At 40.8% G+C, this 21,438-nt stretch overlaps 1 protein-coding gene across 1 annotated transcript; it reads right to left on the reverse strand.

Annotated features, from left to right (window-relative positions):
- Window positions 1–722: 722 nt before the first annotated feature.
- On the reverse strand, window positions 723–14,745 carry TXNDC9 (thioredoxin domain containing 9). Its single transcript, XM_030201414.1, has 5 exons — window positions 14,679–14,745; window positions 10,363–10,576; window positions 7,754–7,872; window positions 7,024–7,278; window positions 723–1,137 (listed from the first exon to the last, which is right to left on the reverse strand). The coding sequence occupies exons 2-5, from the start codon at window positions 10,549–10,551 to the stop codon at window positions 1,011–1,013; spliced, it is 690 nt and encodes a 229-aa protein (XP_030057274.1). The 5' UTR covers window positions 10,552–10,576; window positions 14,679–14,745; the 3' UTR covers window positions 723–1,010.
- Window positions 14,746–21,438: the final 6,693 nt, after the last annotated feature.

Genomic DNA, 21,438 nt, shown 5'->3' on the forward strand with positions numbered 1-21,438 from the left:
TTTTTAAAAGTTGTAAACCACTTTGATTTGTATTGCAAGTAAAACGGTATATCAAATAGAAATAAATAATACTATTTTGAAAATTACCTCCTGTGTTACCATCTTCTTATGCTCCCAAATATTAGTTTCAGGTATAGTTAAACTGTCTCCAGTTTTGTTAAATTTAATTCATAAACTATATCTTTCTATGCACCAGTATTGATTTCTTTTTCTATTTTGTTTATGGAACGGTATAAAACTCTCAAAATAGGACAAACATTTCAAGCTATAATTTACAATATTTCTGTAAATATATATATATTCTAAGGACAAGCAGGATAAATTACATTTGTTGTATTTTTGTTCCTGTTTCATGGTAGTCCCGTTATTAACTTCAGTTTGCTGTTTTCAAGTTTCTAATTTTTTTGTAATTTGTTTATTCTTGGTCATTTTACTATTGTTATGCTGTTAACAAAATTGTAAAGTTTGATGTTAAACTGTGCCTGCTGTACACCGCCTTGGGTGAATCTCTTCATAAAGGCAGTTTAATAAATCTCAATCAATCAATAGGTTACTATGGTACCTTATGTGTCTAAGTGCTTTGAAAATGAGCCCCCCTAAGTATCTTTACAAGATAGTTCTGGGTGCTTGCCTATCGCCAACAACACACAAACAAATTTATGCCCGTTTCTGAAGGTGTAAATGTGTGCATGTTCTCTTCGAGTGTGAATTTTATAATATACTTCATACATCACATCTACAACTCTTCCAGACTACACCCCTGGGAATGCTAATGCACAAATCTTGTTAGCCTGTGTACTTACACACGCATATTTGTTTGTATGATTTTATGAGATCTTTTCCCCATGTAAAATGTGTTTTATTTGAAGAAAATGCTTTATAAAATTATTCTGATATGTATATAGTGAAAACAAAGGTCTGATTGAGGAGTTTTATAAAATAAACTGTCCAAGTGCACTCAAGCACAAACGAGCATTTATTATTTGGAGAGAAAAAAAAAGTTAGGCGATTTAATCATCATCATCATCATCCGAGTCAGAATCATATTTCTTTCCCCGAGTGGTTTTCTTCTCCATCTTTGTGAAATTGGTTCCAAATTGCTTTTGGCGTTGAAAAGGGGGCTCCATCAAATTTTCACTAAAAACATACAGGATAGCAAAATATCACTTGCCATTTTATTCATATCCATATCCAAAAAACTACAAGTGAGCACCTCTCCTAAATAAATCAAGTTAACCTTATGCATTCTTAGAAGTCAAAATAATAGGGCTGACTGAGTGGCAAGTGCTGTGTCCTGCCATGCAAAGATTAGATTCCTAGGATCAGCTTCTGCAACTTAGACTAACTGGAACTGGGGATGTCAGACTTGGGGGGGTCCATGTTGGCCATTTTCCATAAGAATCCATGGTTTGAGGCCTCTGGATGAAGTCTGTCACCACAATGATAGGCAGAATCAGAAGGCAGATATAAAATAAGGAAAAACAAAATTGCCTTGCAAATGGGCACCCATAGCACAAGAACCCATAACTGCAATACCATTTAACATACACACACACATGCATTCTGGTAGAAGTTCTATTCATAAAAATGGGGTCTGGAGTAACTAATTAATTTTCCAGCTAAAATACTACTGTACCTTTGTAAAATCAGGTTCTTGTCGATTAAAATAAACAGCAATATCTTACAGCTAATCAATAGGATATAATTAATTAATTTGATTTGCAGCCCATCTTAGTTTGGAAATGCAAATAATTAAATCTAAATAATGATTGGGCCACAAATATTTATTACAGCAGCGACTTTAACTCAATTCCTCAAAAGATGCAACTGTTTGTTACTTGACTAACGTCTTCTTTTAGATCTTCATTCCTACAACTCATTTCTTTTTCAACCTATGTGTTTATTATGCACTTCATAATCAATTTTTTTTAAACAAAGTCGTTAATCAAGACTACAATAAAATGGAAAGGAAATGGAAGAAATCTAATGAGGAGGAAGACAGTTTAGCAGGATGTAAAGAAGGGTAAAAGACCATAGCCTATTCGCTCCCCTACCACTCAGAGTGGCTCTAGAAAGCCTGGCAAAATAAAATCAGCCTTTAACGCCACTTAGAATCACAAGTAGGTTCAGAATAAAGAGCTGTAGGTAGGGAGTTCCATGCACAATTCCTAGTAGATTACAGATGAAAACAATGAAAGGACAGAACAACAAGATGGTAGTCTACAGCTGAACGGACTAATTTTGCAGCAATTGCACAGCTTTTGTTCTAAATAATGGGAACCAGAACCTTCAAGCACCATGTATGGATGACTGACGTTGCTTATTAAGCTAAGGCCAAGTCGGTGTTGCAAGGAGGGGCCCAACAGCACTGACTCTGCCAGTATGAGAGAAGAGAGGCTCCACTCTAAATTTCCAAAAATCTCCTTCACCCATTAGTAAAGTTTTCTCTTCATTTCTGCTTTCATTAATCCATACAATCAGAATCAGGATTGTCAAACAGCTGGTTTTCAGTCGGCCTGACTAGCATTTCAGTGGCCAGGGCAGCAGACCTTCAAAACCAGCAGTAGAAAAGCTAAGGTTTTGGTCCCCGACACCGAGGCACTTTGGCATCTCCCTCTCCGGTGTAGCATCTCTCCACATTGCTTCTGTCTCCACTCCCCCCCCCCCCCCCCCCCCCGGTCCATCCAACATCTCCTCTTCACCCCATGTACCTCCCAGGTTCTAAAAGTGCCTTTGCTGACAAGCAACACAGCCAGAGTGGTTCAAGCAAGAAGCCTCTGCATTTGGAGCCTTCCCTCTGCAGTGTCCCACATTCCATGACACAACTTCCTGTAGAGTGGGTGGGTCGTAGCCGAGGGAAGGCCCTGAATGCAGACAGAGGCTGTGTCACTTGTCAGGAAAGTCACTTTCAGGACCTGAGAGGTGCAGGGGAAGATGATGAAAAGTAGGACCTGCTGAGGACGGGAAACAGAGGCAGTGGGAGAGAAACTCAAGGAATGCTGACCTCATCAGGGGGAGGGAGGGAGGGAGACTCCCTGCAGATCCAGCATTTCAGAGAGAAACCAGTTTGGGTGGGGGGAGGGGTTGGAGAGGGGGAGAGATACTGGTCCTAGGGTGGGTTGTGTGGGAGGACAGGAAGAGGGATAGGGACATAGAAAAGAGATGCCGGGAATGGAGGTAGTATAGGGATAGGGACATAGAAGAGCAGTACTGGAAAAAGGAGGAATAGGGACATGGGGAAAATGCTGGAAACGGACAGAACAGGGACAGAGGCATAGAGAGGAGATGCTGGAAGGACAGATAAGAAACACAGAGGGAAACTGGATGATGGACATGGACCGTGAAGAAATGTTAAACAAACAGGAGATCCTGCAAAGACAGGAAAAAGAAAAAAGAGACAGTGAGACAATTGGTTGTAGAGGGGTGGGAAAGGTTTTGGGTTTTTCTCTATCAAATGTTGGAAACCATAATCCGAAAATGAAAGGCTTAATTTCAAATGGATAAAATGTCTAAGTGATGCTCTCCTCTCCACTTTTAAATACATCTTCTTCAGAAAAATAATCAGAACACTAAAAACTTACACTATGCATGAATATATATATATATATATATATATATTTGTACTACTGTGTAATGATTTTCATATAAGTATATAAGTACATAACTATTGCCATACTAGGACAGACCAAAGGTCCATCAAGCCCAGCATCCTGTTTCTAACAGTGGCCAATCCAGGTCACAAGTACCTGGCAAAGTACAATACATTTTATGCTGCTTATCCTATAAATAAACAGTGGATTTTCCCGAAGTCCATTTTAATAATGGTCTATGGACTTTTCCTTTAGGAAGCCATCCAAACCTTTTTAAACCCCACTAATATAACTGCTTTTACTACATTCTCTGGCAAAGAATTCCAGAGTTTAATTAAACGTTGACAGAAGAAACTTTTTCTCCAATTAAATTTACTACTTTGCAACTTCATTGCGTGCCCCCCAGTCCTAGTATTTTTGGAAAGAGTAAACAAGCGATTCATGTCTACCCGTTCCACTCCACTCGTTACTTTGTAGATCTCTATCATCTCTCTATCATACCATATCATTTTTGTCGCCCTTCTCTATACCTTTCTAATTCCACAATATCTTTTTTGAGATGCGGCAACCAGAACCGAACACAATATTTGATGTGTGGTTGCACCTTGTAGTGATACAAAGTCATTATAACGTCCTCATTTTTGTTTTCCATTCCTTTCCTAATAATACCTAACATTCTATTTGCTTTCTTAGTTGCCGCTGCACACTGAGCAGAGGGTTTCAACGTATCATTGGTGACAATGCCTAGATCCCTTTTCTGGTCGGTGACTCCTAACGTGGAACCTTGCATTACGTAGCTATAATTCGGGTTCCTCTTTCCCACATGCATCACTTTGCCCTTGCTCACATTAAACCCATTTACCATTTACATGCCCAGTCTCGTTAAGGTCCTCTTGTAATATTTCAATATTTTGTTTAACATTATGATGATCCCTTTTAGGCCATTTGTTAGAATAGAAACAGGTTTTTAGCATTCATATATGCAGATGTTACAATTTATATCCCATTCATCAAAGAATTACATGAGATTGCAAACAAAATTGAAGCAGGTATCAACTTAATAGAATCCTGGGCTCTTAATTTTAAATTGAAACTTAATCACCCAATAACCATCTCAAATTTTAAGATTGATAATGTTATTCTTTGGCTTCCACAATGAAAATCTTGGGGATCTTAATTGATCAGTTTCTCTCTTTTGATTGCCACATTTCTAAAGTAAAGTAGTCTCGAATGTTTTTAATTCACTGTGGAAACTTTGCACTTGATTTCTTGCCTCAATTTTCCAACCTGAATTGGCCATGGCTAACATAGAATCAAGGGCTCTTCTTCATCTGCACTGCATGACTCATTAGGTTTAAGCTGTGCATGAACTCAGGCATTATTTTTCCATCTCGTGTCTTGTGAGACTGGCACCAGAGTTCCTTTACTGTAGAGCTTGAACCTAAATTGACAGTCATGTAGCACAGCTGGAGAAGAGCAGTGGTGGCAAAGTACAGCGATAGTGAAGAGAGGTAAATTAAGCCTTCTGGTTTGCTGGTATGGGGGTGGTAAAGGGTAACTGGCTGACTAGATAGCTTACTCAAGGAGAACTGACTGGCTTGTTAGAGGTTAAAAGAGAGGGAAACCTGAGACAGGGAGGATGCTGGACACAGGAGGACATGTGATACAAAAAAGTAAGTGAAAGCAGAATGTGAGGGAACTGAGAAGACGACTAGGGGAACCTCAGTTATGATGATATGTGTACCCAAGGCAATTGCCTTTTGCTCCATGTATCAGATAGCACCAGCATGCTTGGTGGGGACAAGAGAACTACTGGCTTCTACACATTAACTCCAGGATTCTATATATGGTACCCAAATTTGGGCGCAATCTTGGAGGTTGACGTGCAAATAAATTAATGAGCTATTAACAGATCAATAATTGAATCTAATTTGGATTTGCATACAAATCTGGCTGCATGCGATTCTATAAAGATCTATGGCCAAATCCTCACACGCACGTCTATGGGAGGGGCATGGGCAGCTCAGGGGCATTCCAAAAAATTATGCACAGTGTTATAGATCATGGGGGTTGTGCGCCAAATTGCATGCCAGGCTTTACACCAGGTTTCACTTGGTTTAAGTCCTCATACCCAAAGTTGGGCGCCAGAATGCGCATTAAAAGTGCTATTCCATAAAGAATGCTCAGCCCAGAGTGCCCCTTATAGAATAGCACCAAGCATGAATTTTTCCCTGCATCTACTTTTCAGCACCACTTACTGAATCTGGCCCTAAGGGCCTGATTGATTAAGCTCTTTTGCCTTAGACACAGAATGGGAAAAACAGTAATCAGGCCCTAAATCTCTTAACTTTAGGGTGGGAGGAGTATAACGAGACTGCTGGTTTGTAAGTTTTTGGGCTGGCTTATGGATCTGAAAATTGTCAAGGCCTGTAGAAACTACTGATCACCTCTCCTTGGCTGTTTTGCAACTATATCATTATTTAAAGATTAACCTCATTTTTTGTGAGACAGCTAAATATTTTAATGCTGAATTATACTTACTATACATTTTTCTTACTTTCTTAACACTACGGGCCAGATTAAGGGGCCAAACATTTGATACTCAACGCTATTCTACAAAAGGTGCTTCAGGATGAGCACTCTTTATAGACTAGTACTGAGCATCAAATTCGGTGCTCAGCTTTAGGCCCAAGGACTCAAGCTAGCTGAAACCTAGTGTAAAGCCTGGCATACAAATTAGGCACGGATCCCTGCTATTCTGTAACACTGCGTGCATCTTTTGTGAATGCTGCTGACACACTCATGCCCATCCCATGGCCCCTTTTGAGTTATGCATGATCCAATTTAGGTGCCCACTCTTAGAGAACAGTGTGTAGCCAGATCAGTGCCCAAATCATAATTTGTGCCAAGTGCTTGTTAGCTCCAATAATTAAATCACTGGAGCCCATTAATTATTTTGGGTGCCAATTTGGGATCTGCGCCCAAATTTGGGCAACCTTTATAGAATTCTAGGGACATACCTATTAAAATATTGCCACTTATATTCATTTAATTGAAAAATACATAAGAGTAATATTTAAAGCACCGCTTCCCAATCTTTTTGTGGCTGTGATCCCATGACTGCAGCCCTGGAGGTAAAGCATAATGATGCACCTATGGAGGGCCCACCTAGGTCATGAACTCGAGCACGGATTTTGTGAACCCATCTGGGGACCCAATCCATAGTTTGGAAAGTTCAGATGTAAAGCAGTCTGTTTCCCCATTTTCAATTGTGATTCCTCAAAATCAACACTAGGTGGCATTCTATTAACATGTTTTACTACAGTGCTGTCCCTAATCAGCCCCCGCCATCACCTTGTCTAGATTAAGAGACTATTTTACTACTACTACTTATTTTACAATAATATTTTACAATACCTTTTCTCAAGATTACCTGTAATTAATAATAGCTGCACAACCTAATCTCCATTCCAAGGTCTCTGTAGTGAAGTCATCTGTGCCACCAAGATCACTAAAACCGACCACATACTCTTTAGTCTTTCCATCCTTTACTAATGCAAGAGTGGGAATAACTTTGATGCGTAGCCTCTCACACAGAAACGGTGCTTTCTCAACATTTAATTTAAGGAACTTGGTTTCAATATGCTTTTTTGCCAATGCTGCCAAGTGCTTATCTAATATTTTACATCTAGAGGAAAAAAAACAAACATACGGTCATTAGTACAAAACCATAATATTCCTTCAACAGTTGGGCTTTGAGTTAGCTAAGCATGAAGTTACAATGGAGTGTGGGTATCCTTGGTCAATTGCATCCTCCCTCACTGCATCACAAAACAAGAGATATCTTTGTTTAATGTTCTAAACTAAATCCCTTAGCTACTCAATTCTCCTTTATATAATTCTGGATTCTGTAGGCTTTAGAAATTAACTTTAGAATACAGTGAAACTGGGAAATCATTCATCCTTCTCGTTTTTTTTTTTATTCCATATTATGCAATTTTATATACCTTTACCATTTAATTTCAAAATCACAATTCAACATCCCAAGCAAGAACAACTTCCACGGCCCAAATGTATTCCTTTATGCTAGAATTGTAATAAATTAATTTCCAGTCTCTTACCCCATTCCCAAGGTATATAAGAAGTGATTAGCAGCAATTTACCTGAAAGTGGTATCTCTGTAGAAATGACAGACCACATTTTTACTTTCTTTTACTTCCTGGAAAAAATCTCTCTCACTTGGAATTTCTCTATATTCTCCATGCCCTTTGGAAAGCCATTCCTGATGAACAATAAGGAAAAGATCATCATTTATGTTCATATCTGGATGACCTTTTCTAAATAGTACTCAAAATGATTTACAAGATACACATTAAAATGCAAATATCAAATACATTTACAATAAATATAACAGTCATAAAACATCTCTGACATAAAATCAATATTTGAGTTATTCCCCAAAATATAATGTCCCCTTTTAAACTCACCAACAATCAAAACTATTTCCTTTAGATTGTTACAAGGGGATACAAAGTAGTTATCTGCAAACCTAAGCAAGCCCATATATTCTTTCACCTTCTTCCTCTAGCTTATTCCCTGGATACGCTTGTATTTAGTTATTGCAATAGTAAAATGTGTGTTCATAAACAATATTTATGAGAGTTGACAACCCTATTTCTAAAACACACTCACTTTCTTTCTGGTGTACTACAGTATATGTTTTAAGCATTTCATAGGATAACTTTCAATCAATTTATATGAACAAGTGCATAATATAAATGTATACTCATGACAACATTTTTTGGTACATGTGAGTGTTCCAAATACAAGTAGCATTTTACATATTATGAAAAGGCCTCGAAAGATTGGATGTTTGAATTGGAGTCTTGCATTCCCACAAGAACCACTATGAGAAGGGAACATTAACCACTGATAGTGCGTCTTTTGCAATGGAAGAAACACAAAAGCAAAGCATCTTTTCTACTATGAGGGCCTGAGCTCTTTTAAGCTGTAAAAATCTGAATAAAAATGCCCATGCAACATCAGACCTCATCTTCCCAGGGTATAAAAAGGGCAATTTACAGAAGTTTAACCACTCAAAGGGCCCCTTTTACTAAGCCATGTAGGCGCCTACGTGTGCCAAATTGGAGTTACCGCGTGGCCCTTGCGGTAATTTCAATTTTGGCGCACATCCGCTAAGCACATCTGAAAAATATTTTTTATTTTCTGACATGCGTAGGTCATTACCACCCAAATTCTTTACCGCTAGGACTATGGCTGGCGGTAAGGTCTCAGACCCAAAATGGACGTGTGGCAATTTTGATTTTTCAGAGAGCTTTTGTAAAAGGACCCCATGGACAGGATGCTAGGCTCGATGGACCCTTGGTCTTTTCCCAGTGTGGCATTACTTATGCACTAATCTTTTTACTGCCTTCCAGTTTCTGGGGGGAAAAGGGGTGGAGCCAGGGCAAGAGAAGTGGTTCAGCTGAAGTGCATACTGGGGTTATTTCTTTATTTAGATCCCAGGGAATTCTTCCTCCACAAAATTTATACCTACAAGTTATGTGGGGATAGAGATCCTTGCAGAACTAGCCAGCCACCAGATTTTCAAACAACTCCATAGGGAATTTCCCTTTACAACAGTTTGTAAGGCTGCAGATACAAAATCCTGCATTCTCCCCACACTGCCATCTATTTGGCAGGAACCATTCTGATGCCAAGATCTGCTTGTGCATATGGTTAATGAACTAGGATTACTTACTGACATAATAAAAGATAAATAACATCTTTTCTTTGGTAAAACTGTTACAGCTACCCAGAATAGAGCTATTCCTGTGCTAGTTTCTAACACAGAACAATTATTTAATAATCAGCAAATCCAGGAAATATTAACGTATATACTCGACTATAAGACCGAGTATAAGCCAATTTAACAGTGTTCCCCTGAAAAAGGGGGGGAAATTTAACATGTGTATAAGCCTGGGGGGGAGCATAGTGTTGGGAAACACTGTGAGGACAACAAGCTCCCCTCCCCAGCCATCATCCAGTTTCTCTCATGCCCACTCCCCAGCCTTCACCCAGATTCTCTCCCCCTCTACCCCTCGTTTACCTCTACAGATTGTCTCCCCCTTCACCCCTTGTTTACCTCTAAAGCAGAGCCTCTGGAATTGTTTTCTTGTCTTCCCATGCACAGCCAGACTCTGCAGAAACTTAAGCTGCACGATGCAGGAAGTTGTGGAAATCTTACAGCTTCAAGTCCTGTGAGAGTCCAACTTCCTGCACGGCATTGCTCAAGTATATGCATAGCTCAGCTATGCAGGGAAAAACAAGGACTTTGATGCTGTGCTGAGGAAGGAGAAAAAATCCGGAGCCCAGGCCCTCCTGTAGAGAGGTAAGTTTTACTTTACCAGGGACTTATATTCCGCTCACACCTCCAAAGGTTCAAAACGGATTACAGAACAGAGAAACCAGTGACAATTACATAGTAAGACAAGAAACATTGTTACACAGTGGGAGCGTGTATAAATTACAATATTACAAAGAAACAGATCTTCAAAATTAACATATTCAACTGGGCCTGTGGTGAATCAATTTCAGTTGGATTTTGACAGAACATATTTCTTACATAGTATGTATTTTATTTAGGGTTTTATGGATGGGGGCGGGGCCTAAATATCTCAGCTTATAGTGTAGTATATATGGCATTTCCAATATGGCTAAATGTTAATTAGTTAACCTCAGTTATGCTCACAAAACATGGCAAGAAAATTACTTGTTTCTGTTGCTGGGCCTTCTTCAGAGCTTCCAACCTTCTTTCTTTGAGACGTTCTAATTCATCTTCATCCATCTTGTCCAATTTCTCAAGCTCTTTATCAAGCTGCTCTTCCTTGATTTTAGTGGTCTGAAGCATTTGATTCTCTATCACTTTTGCAAGTAGCTCAACTGATGGATCAGCAGCCATTTTTTTTAAATATTTACAGTCAGACCTGACAAAACATAACAGAAACCCATGATGAATATTATCACATTATGATAGACACATTAAGGTTTTCAACAGTTTTCAGGCAGGGGCTGAGAACTCCTGGCCCATGGACCTTTCTTAAATGGCTCAATACAAAACTAGGAATCTGGAATAATCCTGTCATGTAACACAAACACAAGCAACAATGGTAATTTGAAAACTCCTCCTCTATCGCCATGGACAAAATGCAGTTACCATGTAGTCCCGCTGTTCTAATAATTTGCTTTTTGAGGGATAACAAGAGGTGGGAGTACATTGCGAGTACACATTCCTCCACTCTCTGTGCAACCTCTCTCACACTTCTCTAATTTGCATCATCTTCCTTTTCCCTCCCTACATTACCCAGGCGCAGTCCTCTTTTCCTCTTCTCCAGTCTTCCCTCAACTGAAGCTATATTTCCCTTCAGTTCTCTCTTTCCTCCTGTCCTTTCCATCCCTGCTGAAGCCTTCCCTATCCTGCTTGAACCCTTATGTTTGTTAATGGGCTATGAATTCAACTAAAGACAATGGGGCTCATTTTCAAAGCACTTAGCCTTCCAAAGTTCCATAGAAACCTATGGAACTTTGGAAGGTTAAGTGCTTTGAAAATATGCCTCAATATCACTTCCCTTAGGGGCCCTTTTACTAAGCCGCGGTAGGGCTACTGCACGGGTAGCACATGCACCATATCGACCCTACCGCTGGGGCAGTGTGGGCACCCAGCAATAGTTCCGAAGTTGGTGCGCGCAGTTTCCCCATGTTAGAAAGTTATTCTGTATTTTCTACCGCCAGGGTATTCCTGGTGGTAATCGGCAGCAAGGCCACACTGCCGTGCAGTGCCTGATTACCGCACAAGTAGCGTGTGAGCCCTTACCGCCATCTAAATAGGTGGCAGCAAGGGCTCAGGCAATAAATAGCCGCGTGCTAATATTTGCGCATGGTCATTTACTGCCCTATTTTTTAAAGCCTTTTTCCCACCACAGTAAAAAAAAAAAATAGCCCAGCGCGTGCCAATTTCATGCACCAAAACTAGCGCAGACCACTTTTTACTGCAGCTTAGTAAAAGGGCACCTTAATGGGCTATGAATTCAGTTAAAGACGACGTCACTTCCATCTCACCAGTTGAGAAAATGTACTTGACCAGAGACACTGGTTTTTTGAAACATGGGGCAACAGTATTACATAGAAAAGTGAAAAAAGCTACGCATTGTCCCTACAGCAGTCGAGCCGTCTATTTTCCTAATGGCACACAATACCTAATAAAACGAAAGTGTGGGTGTATGAGGAACAGGCAACAAGATTTCAGCTGGGATAGCACCATTACAGTTCCCATTATACCAATTAACTAGATGATCCAGAAATGGGGAGATGAAACCAAAGTACTTTAGAAAATGTATTTGTTTAATAAGATGCAGATATTTACAAGGCATATGCCTGAATTCTAAAACATGATATATGCTGCTTTGAGCATTATTTAGAAAGCAAGGCTAAAAAGAAATTTACAATTATATAAGACTGTAAGAATTATTTTTAGTCACTATGCAGAGCACAATCTCAACCTTAGGGGTGCTCTTACTAAACTGCAGTAGGGCTACCGTGCAGGTAGCGTGTGCCAAATCGACACTAACGCCGGGGTAGCACAGGCACTTGGAAGTAATTCCAAAGTTGGCACATGCTCATTTTCTATTTTCTACTGTGGGGGGTGTTCCCAGTGGTAATTGGTATTGCGGCCGTAATGTTCCAGTGGTAATTGGTATTGCGGCCGTAATGCCACACGCTGCCCGATTAACACACGAGTAGCGCGTGAGCCCCCCCCCCCCCTTACTGCCAGCTAAACAGGTGGCGGTAAGAGCTCAGGCAGTAAAAGTCACACGCTACTTTTAATATTGGCACATTGCCATTCATTGCCCCATTTAAAAAAGGCCTTTTTACCCACCACAGTAAAAAATGGCCAGCACGCACCAATTTCACATGCCCACACTAGCATAGGCCACTGTTTACTGCAGCTTAGTAAAAGGGCCCCTTCATTTTCAACCACACTTATATATTCCAAATTTATATGATGGAAAAAAATAATACATTGCCAGAGTTTAAAACATAAGAGACAGCTTATATCAAGCACCTATATAGAGACAGGCTGACAGAGTAACAGCATATACCTGGGGAGCCCTTTCTATGGTTAGATTTACCTGAAATTTGGTAGGATGACAATACTGCTGCCAAATTTCAGCCAAATCCAAAGAGGGTCCTCCATTAATTCACAGGAGTAGGTGGGAATCAGTGTAAAATGAGATGACAAAGATATGCTTTCCTTCTGTTAGTTAGAAATATACATATCGCCTGCTTGTTCAACTAGAAAATTAACAAGGACTTGGAAGGCAACCTTTCCAGAAAAAAAATTAACACAAAAATTAGTGGTCAACAAACTATACTACTTTATTTAAAAAGGGAAAACAAAAATCAGAGTGAACATGAAATTTAAAATAAAAGTGCTTCTAGAACATTAATCATTACCACACCACTCTTACTGTCATATGAACATAAGAACATAAGCATTTCCATACTGGGACAGACTGAAGGTCCATCAAGCCTGTTTCCAACAGTGGCCAATCCAGGTCACAAGTACCTGGTAAGATCCCAAAACAGTAAAACAGATTTTACGCTGCTTATCCTAGAAATAAGCTATGGATTTTCCCAAGTCCATCTTAATAACTGCTTATAGACTTTTCTTTTAGGAAGTTATCCAAACCTTTTTTAAACTCTGCTAACTAAAAATTCCAGAGTTTAATTACAGGAGTGAAGAAATATTTTCTCCCGTTTGTTTTAAATTTACTACATACTTAGTAGCTTCATTGTGTGCCCCCTAGTTCCAGTATTTTTGGAAACAGTAAACAAGCGATTCACAGCCATTCATTCCATTACATCATATCTCCCCTCAGCCTTTCCTTCTCCAAGCTGAAGAGCCCTACCTGCTTTAGCCTTTCCTCAAAGGGAAGCTGTCCCATCCCCTTTATCACTTTCATTGTCCTTCTCTATACCTTTTCTAATTCCACTATATCTTTTTTTTTTTTTTAGATGTAACCAGAATTGCACACCGTGAGCAAGTAATTTTCATCAAAGACAACAGCCATGACCTTAAAGAATTCTGTTTAATAAAACTAACTGTTAAATGTCGATAGTATTCAAAATAAATTACCTAGGCTCTGCTAATGCTCTCAGTAATCCCTTCCTTTACTTCCAAGTACATTCCCCACCAGCACCACCTGGTGATCTTCAATATTGCACAACATTCACTTCCAAGTTAAATTATGAGGCCAACTCATTCTCCTTTTGTTTCAGATACCCACTTAAGTGTACCCTTGTTGGGACTTGGCCTCAGTGCTATAAAATACAGTGGACATCACCTAGAAATATAAGATTCATATTTTTTTTTACTAATTACTATACCTCTATGACTTCCTAGGATTTCTGTTGGGACTAATCTGTATTGGAAATTAACCATGCATATTCATGTCCTGTTTAATATTTCATAAACGTATTTTTAACTACTATAATCTTTTACAAAATTTTGCTTTGCAATCCACCAGGCATTAAAATTGGTTGGACAAAGAAGATAGATGGCATTTTAAAACAGTTATTGGTACCCTTATTAACAGCTTTATCCAAAATGGCACTATAATAATATTACTATAAAAGAAATCATAAAAGTAAATGCAAAAACTGTGATGCACAAATTCAGTACGACATAAAATGTAAGGCATGAGGAAGCATAACGCCTGTTCGTTTGTATAAGAAATTCTCATCTGTCCACTGGCAATTGCAAGAAAGGAGCCCACATTACTTGTAACACATAGAAACATGCAGAGACCACATGAAACAATAAGGACCGGCGCGAAGAGCGAACGCCATACACGCACCCGCCCTGAGTGCCAGCCCGTAGCAACCATCGCTTCCGCTCTGCGAGACCCTAAGCACACGGATAATCAATGCACGGCCTTCACGTCCCCATTACAAAAAAAGAACAAAAACAAATGAACTCCGATCCACTCAAGCGTAGAATCCAACCACCATGGCTAGCTCCCAACTCACCCAGCAGCGCGCAATTGTCCAGTTCTCCAACCCCAATCCCCGGCACACCTGCAGTGCTTCCGGTTAGAATTACAGTAGACGACCACAACAAACGTCACAACAGAGGCCGGATTTACATATTCACGTCGCGTGCTTTTGGCGTCATTTCCACAGAAAAGGGAGAAGCGTTGTTTTTTTAGATTATAGTCATTCTGCATGTTGTTTTAGATTTTTTAATTTTAAATTTGTATATTATATTTCTTATCTTTTCATTACTTTTAATTCTTTTATTTAGGTCTGCATTTCAACTAAAATTTGTAATCACATGATTAAAGTTGGGGGGGGGGGCAACTGCAGTTCCTTGTGACTCTGGGCAATGGAAAGTTAAGGGGTCCTTTTACTAAGACGCACCTAAAAGTGACCTGCGTTGTTTAGGTGCATGTTTTGGACATGCACAGGTCATTTTTCAGCATGCCTGGAAAAAAAGGCCTTTTTTTGTGGCCGAAAATGGTCGTGCAGCAAAATTTAAGCCAGCATGCGACCATTTTCTGCTTGAGACCTTACCACAACCCATTGACTTAGCGGTAACGTCTCATGCGCTAAACGGGCGGTAAGCGGCCAGTGCACGTAAACTGCCGATTACCGTTGGGTAAGCACCACACAGTAGAAAATAGAAAATATTTTCTACCGCATGTTTTGGATGTGTCAAAAATGGAATTACTGCCTGGGGCATGTGGTAGCTGGGTAGTAGTTCCAGTTTGGCAAACGTAGGTGCCTACGCGCCTTAGTAAAAGGGCCCCTAAGTGACTTGCCCAGAGTCACAAAAGAGCTGCAGTGGGAAAATAAATAAACAACATTCCTTTAATGGTGATTTAAATTTTAATTGAAATGCAGCCCTATTTTCTGGATTTACTGATTTCATTAATGTTTTGTTACACTATGAGGGGCCTAATCGAAAGGGACGCCCAAGTTTTGTTGAGGACGTCCTCGCAAAACGTCCCAATGGAGGGGCAGGGAAACCTTTATTATCGAAACAAGATGGACGTCCATCTTTCGTTTCGATAATACGGTTGGGGACGCTCAAATCTTGAAATTTAGGTCGAATTTAGAGATGGTCATCCCTAGACTTGGTCGTTTCTGATTTTCGGTGATAGTGGAAACCAAGGACGCCCATCTCAGAAACGACCAAATCCAAGCCCTTTGGTCATGGGAGGAGTCAGCATTTGTAGTGCACTGGTCCCCCTGACATACCAGGACACCAACCGGGCACCCTAGGGGGCACTGCAGTGGACTTCATAAAATGCTCCCAGGAACATAGCTCCCTTCCCTTGTGTGCTGGGCCCCCCAACCCCCTAAAACCCACTACCCACAACTGTACACCACTACCATAGCCCTTACAGGTGAATGGGGGCACCTAGATGTGGGTACAGTGGGTTTCTGGTGGGTTTTGAAGGGCTCGCTGTTTCCTCCACAAACGTAACAGGTAGGGAGGGGGATGGGCCTGGGTCCGCCTGCCTCAAGTTCACTGCACCCACTAAAACTGCTCCAGGGACCTGCATACTGCTGTGATGGAGCTGAGTATGACATCTGAGATTGACATAGAGGCTGGCAATCAGTATTTTAAAAGATATTTTTTGAGGGTGGGAAGGGGTTAGTGACCACTGGGGGAGTAATGGGAGGTCATCCCCAATTCTCTCCGGTGGTCATCTGGTCATTTTGGCCATCTTTTTGTGCCTTGGTCGTAAGAAAAACAGGACCAGGTAAAGTCGTCCTAGTGCTCGTCAGGGATGCCCTTTTTTTCCCATTATGGGTCAAGGATGTCCATGCGTTAGGCACGCCCAAGTCCCGCCTTTGCTACGCCCCCTTGAACTTTGGCCGTCCCTGCGACGGAAAGCAGTTGGGGACATCCAAAATCGGCTTTCAATTATACCGATTTGGACGACCCTGTGAGAAGGACGCCCATCTTCCGATTTGTGTTGAAAGATGGACGTCCTTCTCTTTTGAAAATGAGCCTGTATGAGGCTCATTGTCATAGACTTACAAAGTTACATGTTAAGTCTAAGTGCTTTGAAAATGAGCCTTATAGGTTACTACGTAGCTTTTTAAGTCTTTGTGCTTTGACAATGTGTATCTATATTACAAAATTTCTATATATTGAGCTGTTGTCTTTAAAAGAGTATAAGGGGGGGTTGAAAGGAGAAGGGGGGAGGCTAGACTACAGGGTCAGTGGGGGAGATATGCTGGAACACAGGTACAACAGCAGTGCAGAGGGAAGAAGATGTGATGGACTACAGGGGCGACAGAGGCAGAGAGAGGACAGAGGGAAGAATGTGTCGAACTACAGGAGTGGCAGGAGGGATAAAGGGAAGGGGATGTGCTGGTCTATGATAGAGGCAAGGGGATGTGCTGGACTACAGGAGGGGGACAGAAGGAGGATGTGCTAGACTACAGGTGTGGCGGGAGGATAGAAAGGAGGATGAGTTGAGATGGGGGAGGGAGAGCACACATCAGCATCAAGGGCATCAGCTACCCTTTGGTGCATTTCTATAAATCTGTTGCCTAAATGCTATAGTGCACAATTACAAAGGGGGCATATACATGGGGGAAGCAGGTATTTCCAGAATAGCAGTTAAGCAGACCACAAAAGCAGAATACACATCTTCTGATATTGTAAAGCATTTATTCCAACCACTTTAAAACATATCATGCCCGATGTGGCAATGTTTCACCTTCCTAAAAGGCTGCGTCAGGGGCTAAAATTGTATAATCAAAACATATACAAATAAAAATCATAAGAATCTTAAACAGAATTGAATAAATTAGAATAAAACACAAATATGTACTCAACATGTATATCTACATATCTAGTTATAAATCCATTCATGACAAGGGTGTTAATACACATATACGTTATAGATTTCTATAACAAATTATAAACCTTTTTTACACATGTTGATACACAAGCTAATTAACATAAATGAGTGAATCAGACCCACAGGAATAAGTTAAAAGGTTACAACTTACATCACAATCATAAACTGACAAGGGTCTACAACATAAATAGATATCACAAAGACATGCTAGAACATATAAAAGGGACACATATCTATTAGGGTCCCAAATGGTTCTTGCACCTAATAGTTAACTGTTTATCCAAACCAGACAATAGGAACTGTCAGCAAAGCCTAAAGGCAGCACAAGTTATCAGCAGGGATTTCATAAAAAATTAATCTAGAATCAAATCATATTATTATTAAAATGGAGTAGATATAGCATCGTTCACGGAAGAGAGTGTGTATGAACAACTTCAAAATCTAAAGGTGGATGAAGCCATGGGACCGGACGGGATCCACCCTAGGATATTGAGGGAGCTCAGAGAGGTTCTAGCAGGTCCTCTTAAAGATTTGTTTAATAAATCCTTAAAGACGGGAGAGGTTCCGTGGGAGTGGAGAATAGCGGATGTGGTCCCTCTTCACAAAAGTGGTGATAGGGAAGAAGCTGGAAACTACAGGCCGGTAAGCCTCACTTCGGTTATTGGAAAAGTAATGGAAGCGATGCTGAAGAAAAGGATAGTGAATTTCCTGGAAGCCAATAAGTTGCAAGATCTGAGACAACATGATTTTACCAAAGTGGAATCATGTCAAACGAATCTCATTTAATTCTTTGATTGGGTGACCGGAGAATTGAATCAGGGACGTACTATGGACGTAATCTACTTAGATTTCAGCAAAGCTTTTGGCACGGTTCCCCACAGGAGGCTCTTGAATAAACTAGACAGGCTGAAGATAGGACCCGAAGTGGTGAACTGGATTAGGAACTGGTTGACGGACAGACGCCAGAGGGAGGTGGTAAATGGAATTCGCTCGGAGGAGGGAAAGGTGAGTAGTGGAGTGCCTCAGGGATCGGTGCTGGGGCCAATTCTGTTCAGTATATTTGTGAGTGACATTGCCGAAGGGTTAGAAGGTAAAGTTTGCCTTTTTGCGGATGATACTAAGATTTGTAACAGAGTAGACACCCGGGAAGGAGTGGAAAACATGAAAAAGGATCTGCGGAAACTATAAGAATGGTCCAATGTTTGGCAATTAAAATTTAATGCGAAGAAATGCAAAGTGATGCACTTAGGGAGTAGAAATCCACGGGAGACGTATGTGTTAGGTGGGTAGAGACTGATATGTACGGACGAGGAGAGGGATCTTGGGGTGACAGTATCTGAGGATCTGAAGGCGATGAAACAGTGTGACAAGGCGGTGGCCGTAGCGAGAAGGTTGCTAGGCTGTATAGAGAGAGGTGTGACCATCAGAAAAAAGGAGGTGTTGATGCCCCTGTATAAGTCGTTGGTGAGGCCCCACCTGGAGTATTGTGTTCAGTTTTAGAGGCCGTATCTTGCGAAGGATGTAAAAAAAATTGAAACAGTGCAAAGAAAAGCTACAAAAATGGTATGCGATTTGCGATACAAGACGAGGAGGTATGAGGAGAGACTTGCGGGCCTGAACATGTATACCCTGTAGGAAAGGAGAAACAGGGGTGATATGATACAGACGTTCAAATATTTGATAAATCTGCAAACGAACCTTTTCCGTAGATGGGAAGGCGGTAGAACTAGAGGCATGAAATGAGATTGAAGGGGGGCAGACTCAAAAAAATGTAAGGAAGTATTTTTTCACGGAGAGAGTGGTGGATACTTGGGATGCCCTCCCGCGGGAGGTGGTGGAGATGAAAACGGTAACGGAATTCAAACATGTGTGGGATAAACATAAAGGAATCCTGTTCGGAAGAAATGGATCCTCAGAAGCTTAGCCAAGATTGGATGGCAGAGCCGGTGGGGGGAGGCGAGGATGGTGGTTGGGAGGCGGGGCTAGTGCTGGGCAAGACTTCTACAGTCTGTGCCCTGAAAATGGCAGATACAAATCAAGGTAAGGTATAAACAAAAAGTAGCACATATGAGTTTATCTTGTTCGTCAGACTGGATGGACTGTGCAGGTCTTTTTCTGCCGTCATCTATTATGTTACTATCAGGCTTATTTTTGAAAGGGATCGCCGGCGATCTTCCGACACAAATCGGGAGATCGGCAGCGATCTCTCGATCCCGGCCAAATCGGTATTATCTAAAGCCGATTTTGGCCAGCCCCAATTGCTTTTTTGTTGCGGCGCTGGCCAACCTTCAAAGGGGCGTGTTGGTAGGGTAGCGAAGGCAGGAAGGGAGGAGGAGCGGGGCGGGGATTACGAGATGGCCGGCTTCACCTTATTATGAAAAAAAAACGCCGGCTCGAACGAGTATTTCGCCGGGCAGACTTGGTCCATGTATTTTTAGGACCAAGTCCCAAAAAAGAGCCCCAACTGACCAGATGACTACCGGAGGGAAACGGGGATCACCTCCCCTTACTCCCCAAGTGGTCACCAACCCCCTCCCACACAAAAGAAACAAAAATTAAAACATTTTTTGCCAGCCTGTATGCCAGCCTCAAATGCCATACCCAGCTGTGTCGGAAGATCGCCTGCGATCTCTTTCGAAAATAAGCCTGTATGTTACTATGTATTAATATATCCAGAATAGTAGTTACGCAGGCTGTTGGCAGTTATTTATTATTAGGATTTATTTGCCGCCTTTTTAAAGTTATAAGCATATCTGAACACATAAATGCATAAAAGCCATTATTTTAAACATTTGCATGTGTCATTGATACATAAATGCTAGCACCTATGTTAAAGATTACCCTCATAGTGCCAATGTTGTCTTTTGTGTCAATTATTGAACTGGTATCCTTGTTAGTGAATTAGATTTTCTCAGGTACTGATTCCTATTTCTGATTACATCATTAATATAAGTCCAATGTGAGCCATTGATTACTTTTACTGGAACAAGGTTTTCTCAACTAGAAGAGATTAAATTCTTTACAGGACAATTTTGAAACCCTACACAGGGTTCGCAGGCCTGCAGGGACATTTCCCCATGGGTCTGGAACTCCATATGGAATTTCCCTTTGAAAATGCAGGGCTAATCACACTTCAAAGAGGAAGGAATATTTTCAGCCCCTATTTTCCTTATTCACTGCTCCATTCCCTGGTAAAATTGTTTGAAAATCATCAGCATACATAAGAACATAAGCGTTGCCATATTGGGCCAGACTGAAGGTCCATCAAGCCCACTATCCTGTTTCTAGCAGTGGCCAATCCAGGTCACAAGTACCTGGCAAGATTCCAGAACAGCAAAACAGATTTTATGATGCTTAAACTAAAAATAAGCAGTGGATGTTCTCAAGTCCATCTTAATAATGGCTTATGGACTTTTCTTTTAGGAAATTATACAAACCTTTTTTAATCCTGATAAGAAAACTGCTTTTACAACAAATTCCAGAGTTTAATTACACATTGTGTGAAGAAGTATTTTATCCAATTTGTTTTAAATGTACTACTTAGTAGCTACATTGTGTGCTCCCTAGTCCTAGTGTTTTTGGAAAGAGTAAACAAGTGATTCACATCTACCCGTTTCACTCCACTCAGTGTTTTATAGACCTCTATCATATCTTTCCATATTCATCTCTTCTCCAAACTGAAAAGCCCTAGCCACTTTAGCCTTTCCCCATAGGGAAGTCATCCCATCCATTTTATCAATTTCGACGCCCTTTTCTGTACCTTTCTAATTCTGAGATGCATGTGGGAAAGAGGAACCCAAACTAGCTACATGATGCAAGGTTCTACATTAGGAATCACTGCCCTTGAAAAGGATCTAAGTATCATCGTTGATGATACGTTGAAACCCTCTGCTCAGTGTGCAATGGCA

Source organism: Microcaecilia unicolor, chromosome 4, assembly GCF_901765095.1.
Source record: "Microcaecilia unicolor chromosome 4, aMicUni1.1, whole genome shotgun sequence".
NCBI classification, from domain to species: Eukaryota; Metazoa; Chordata; class Amphibia; order Gymnophiona; family Siphonopidae; genus Microcaecilia; species Microcaecilia unicolor.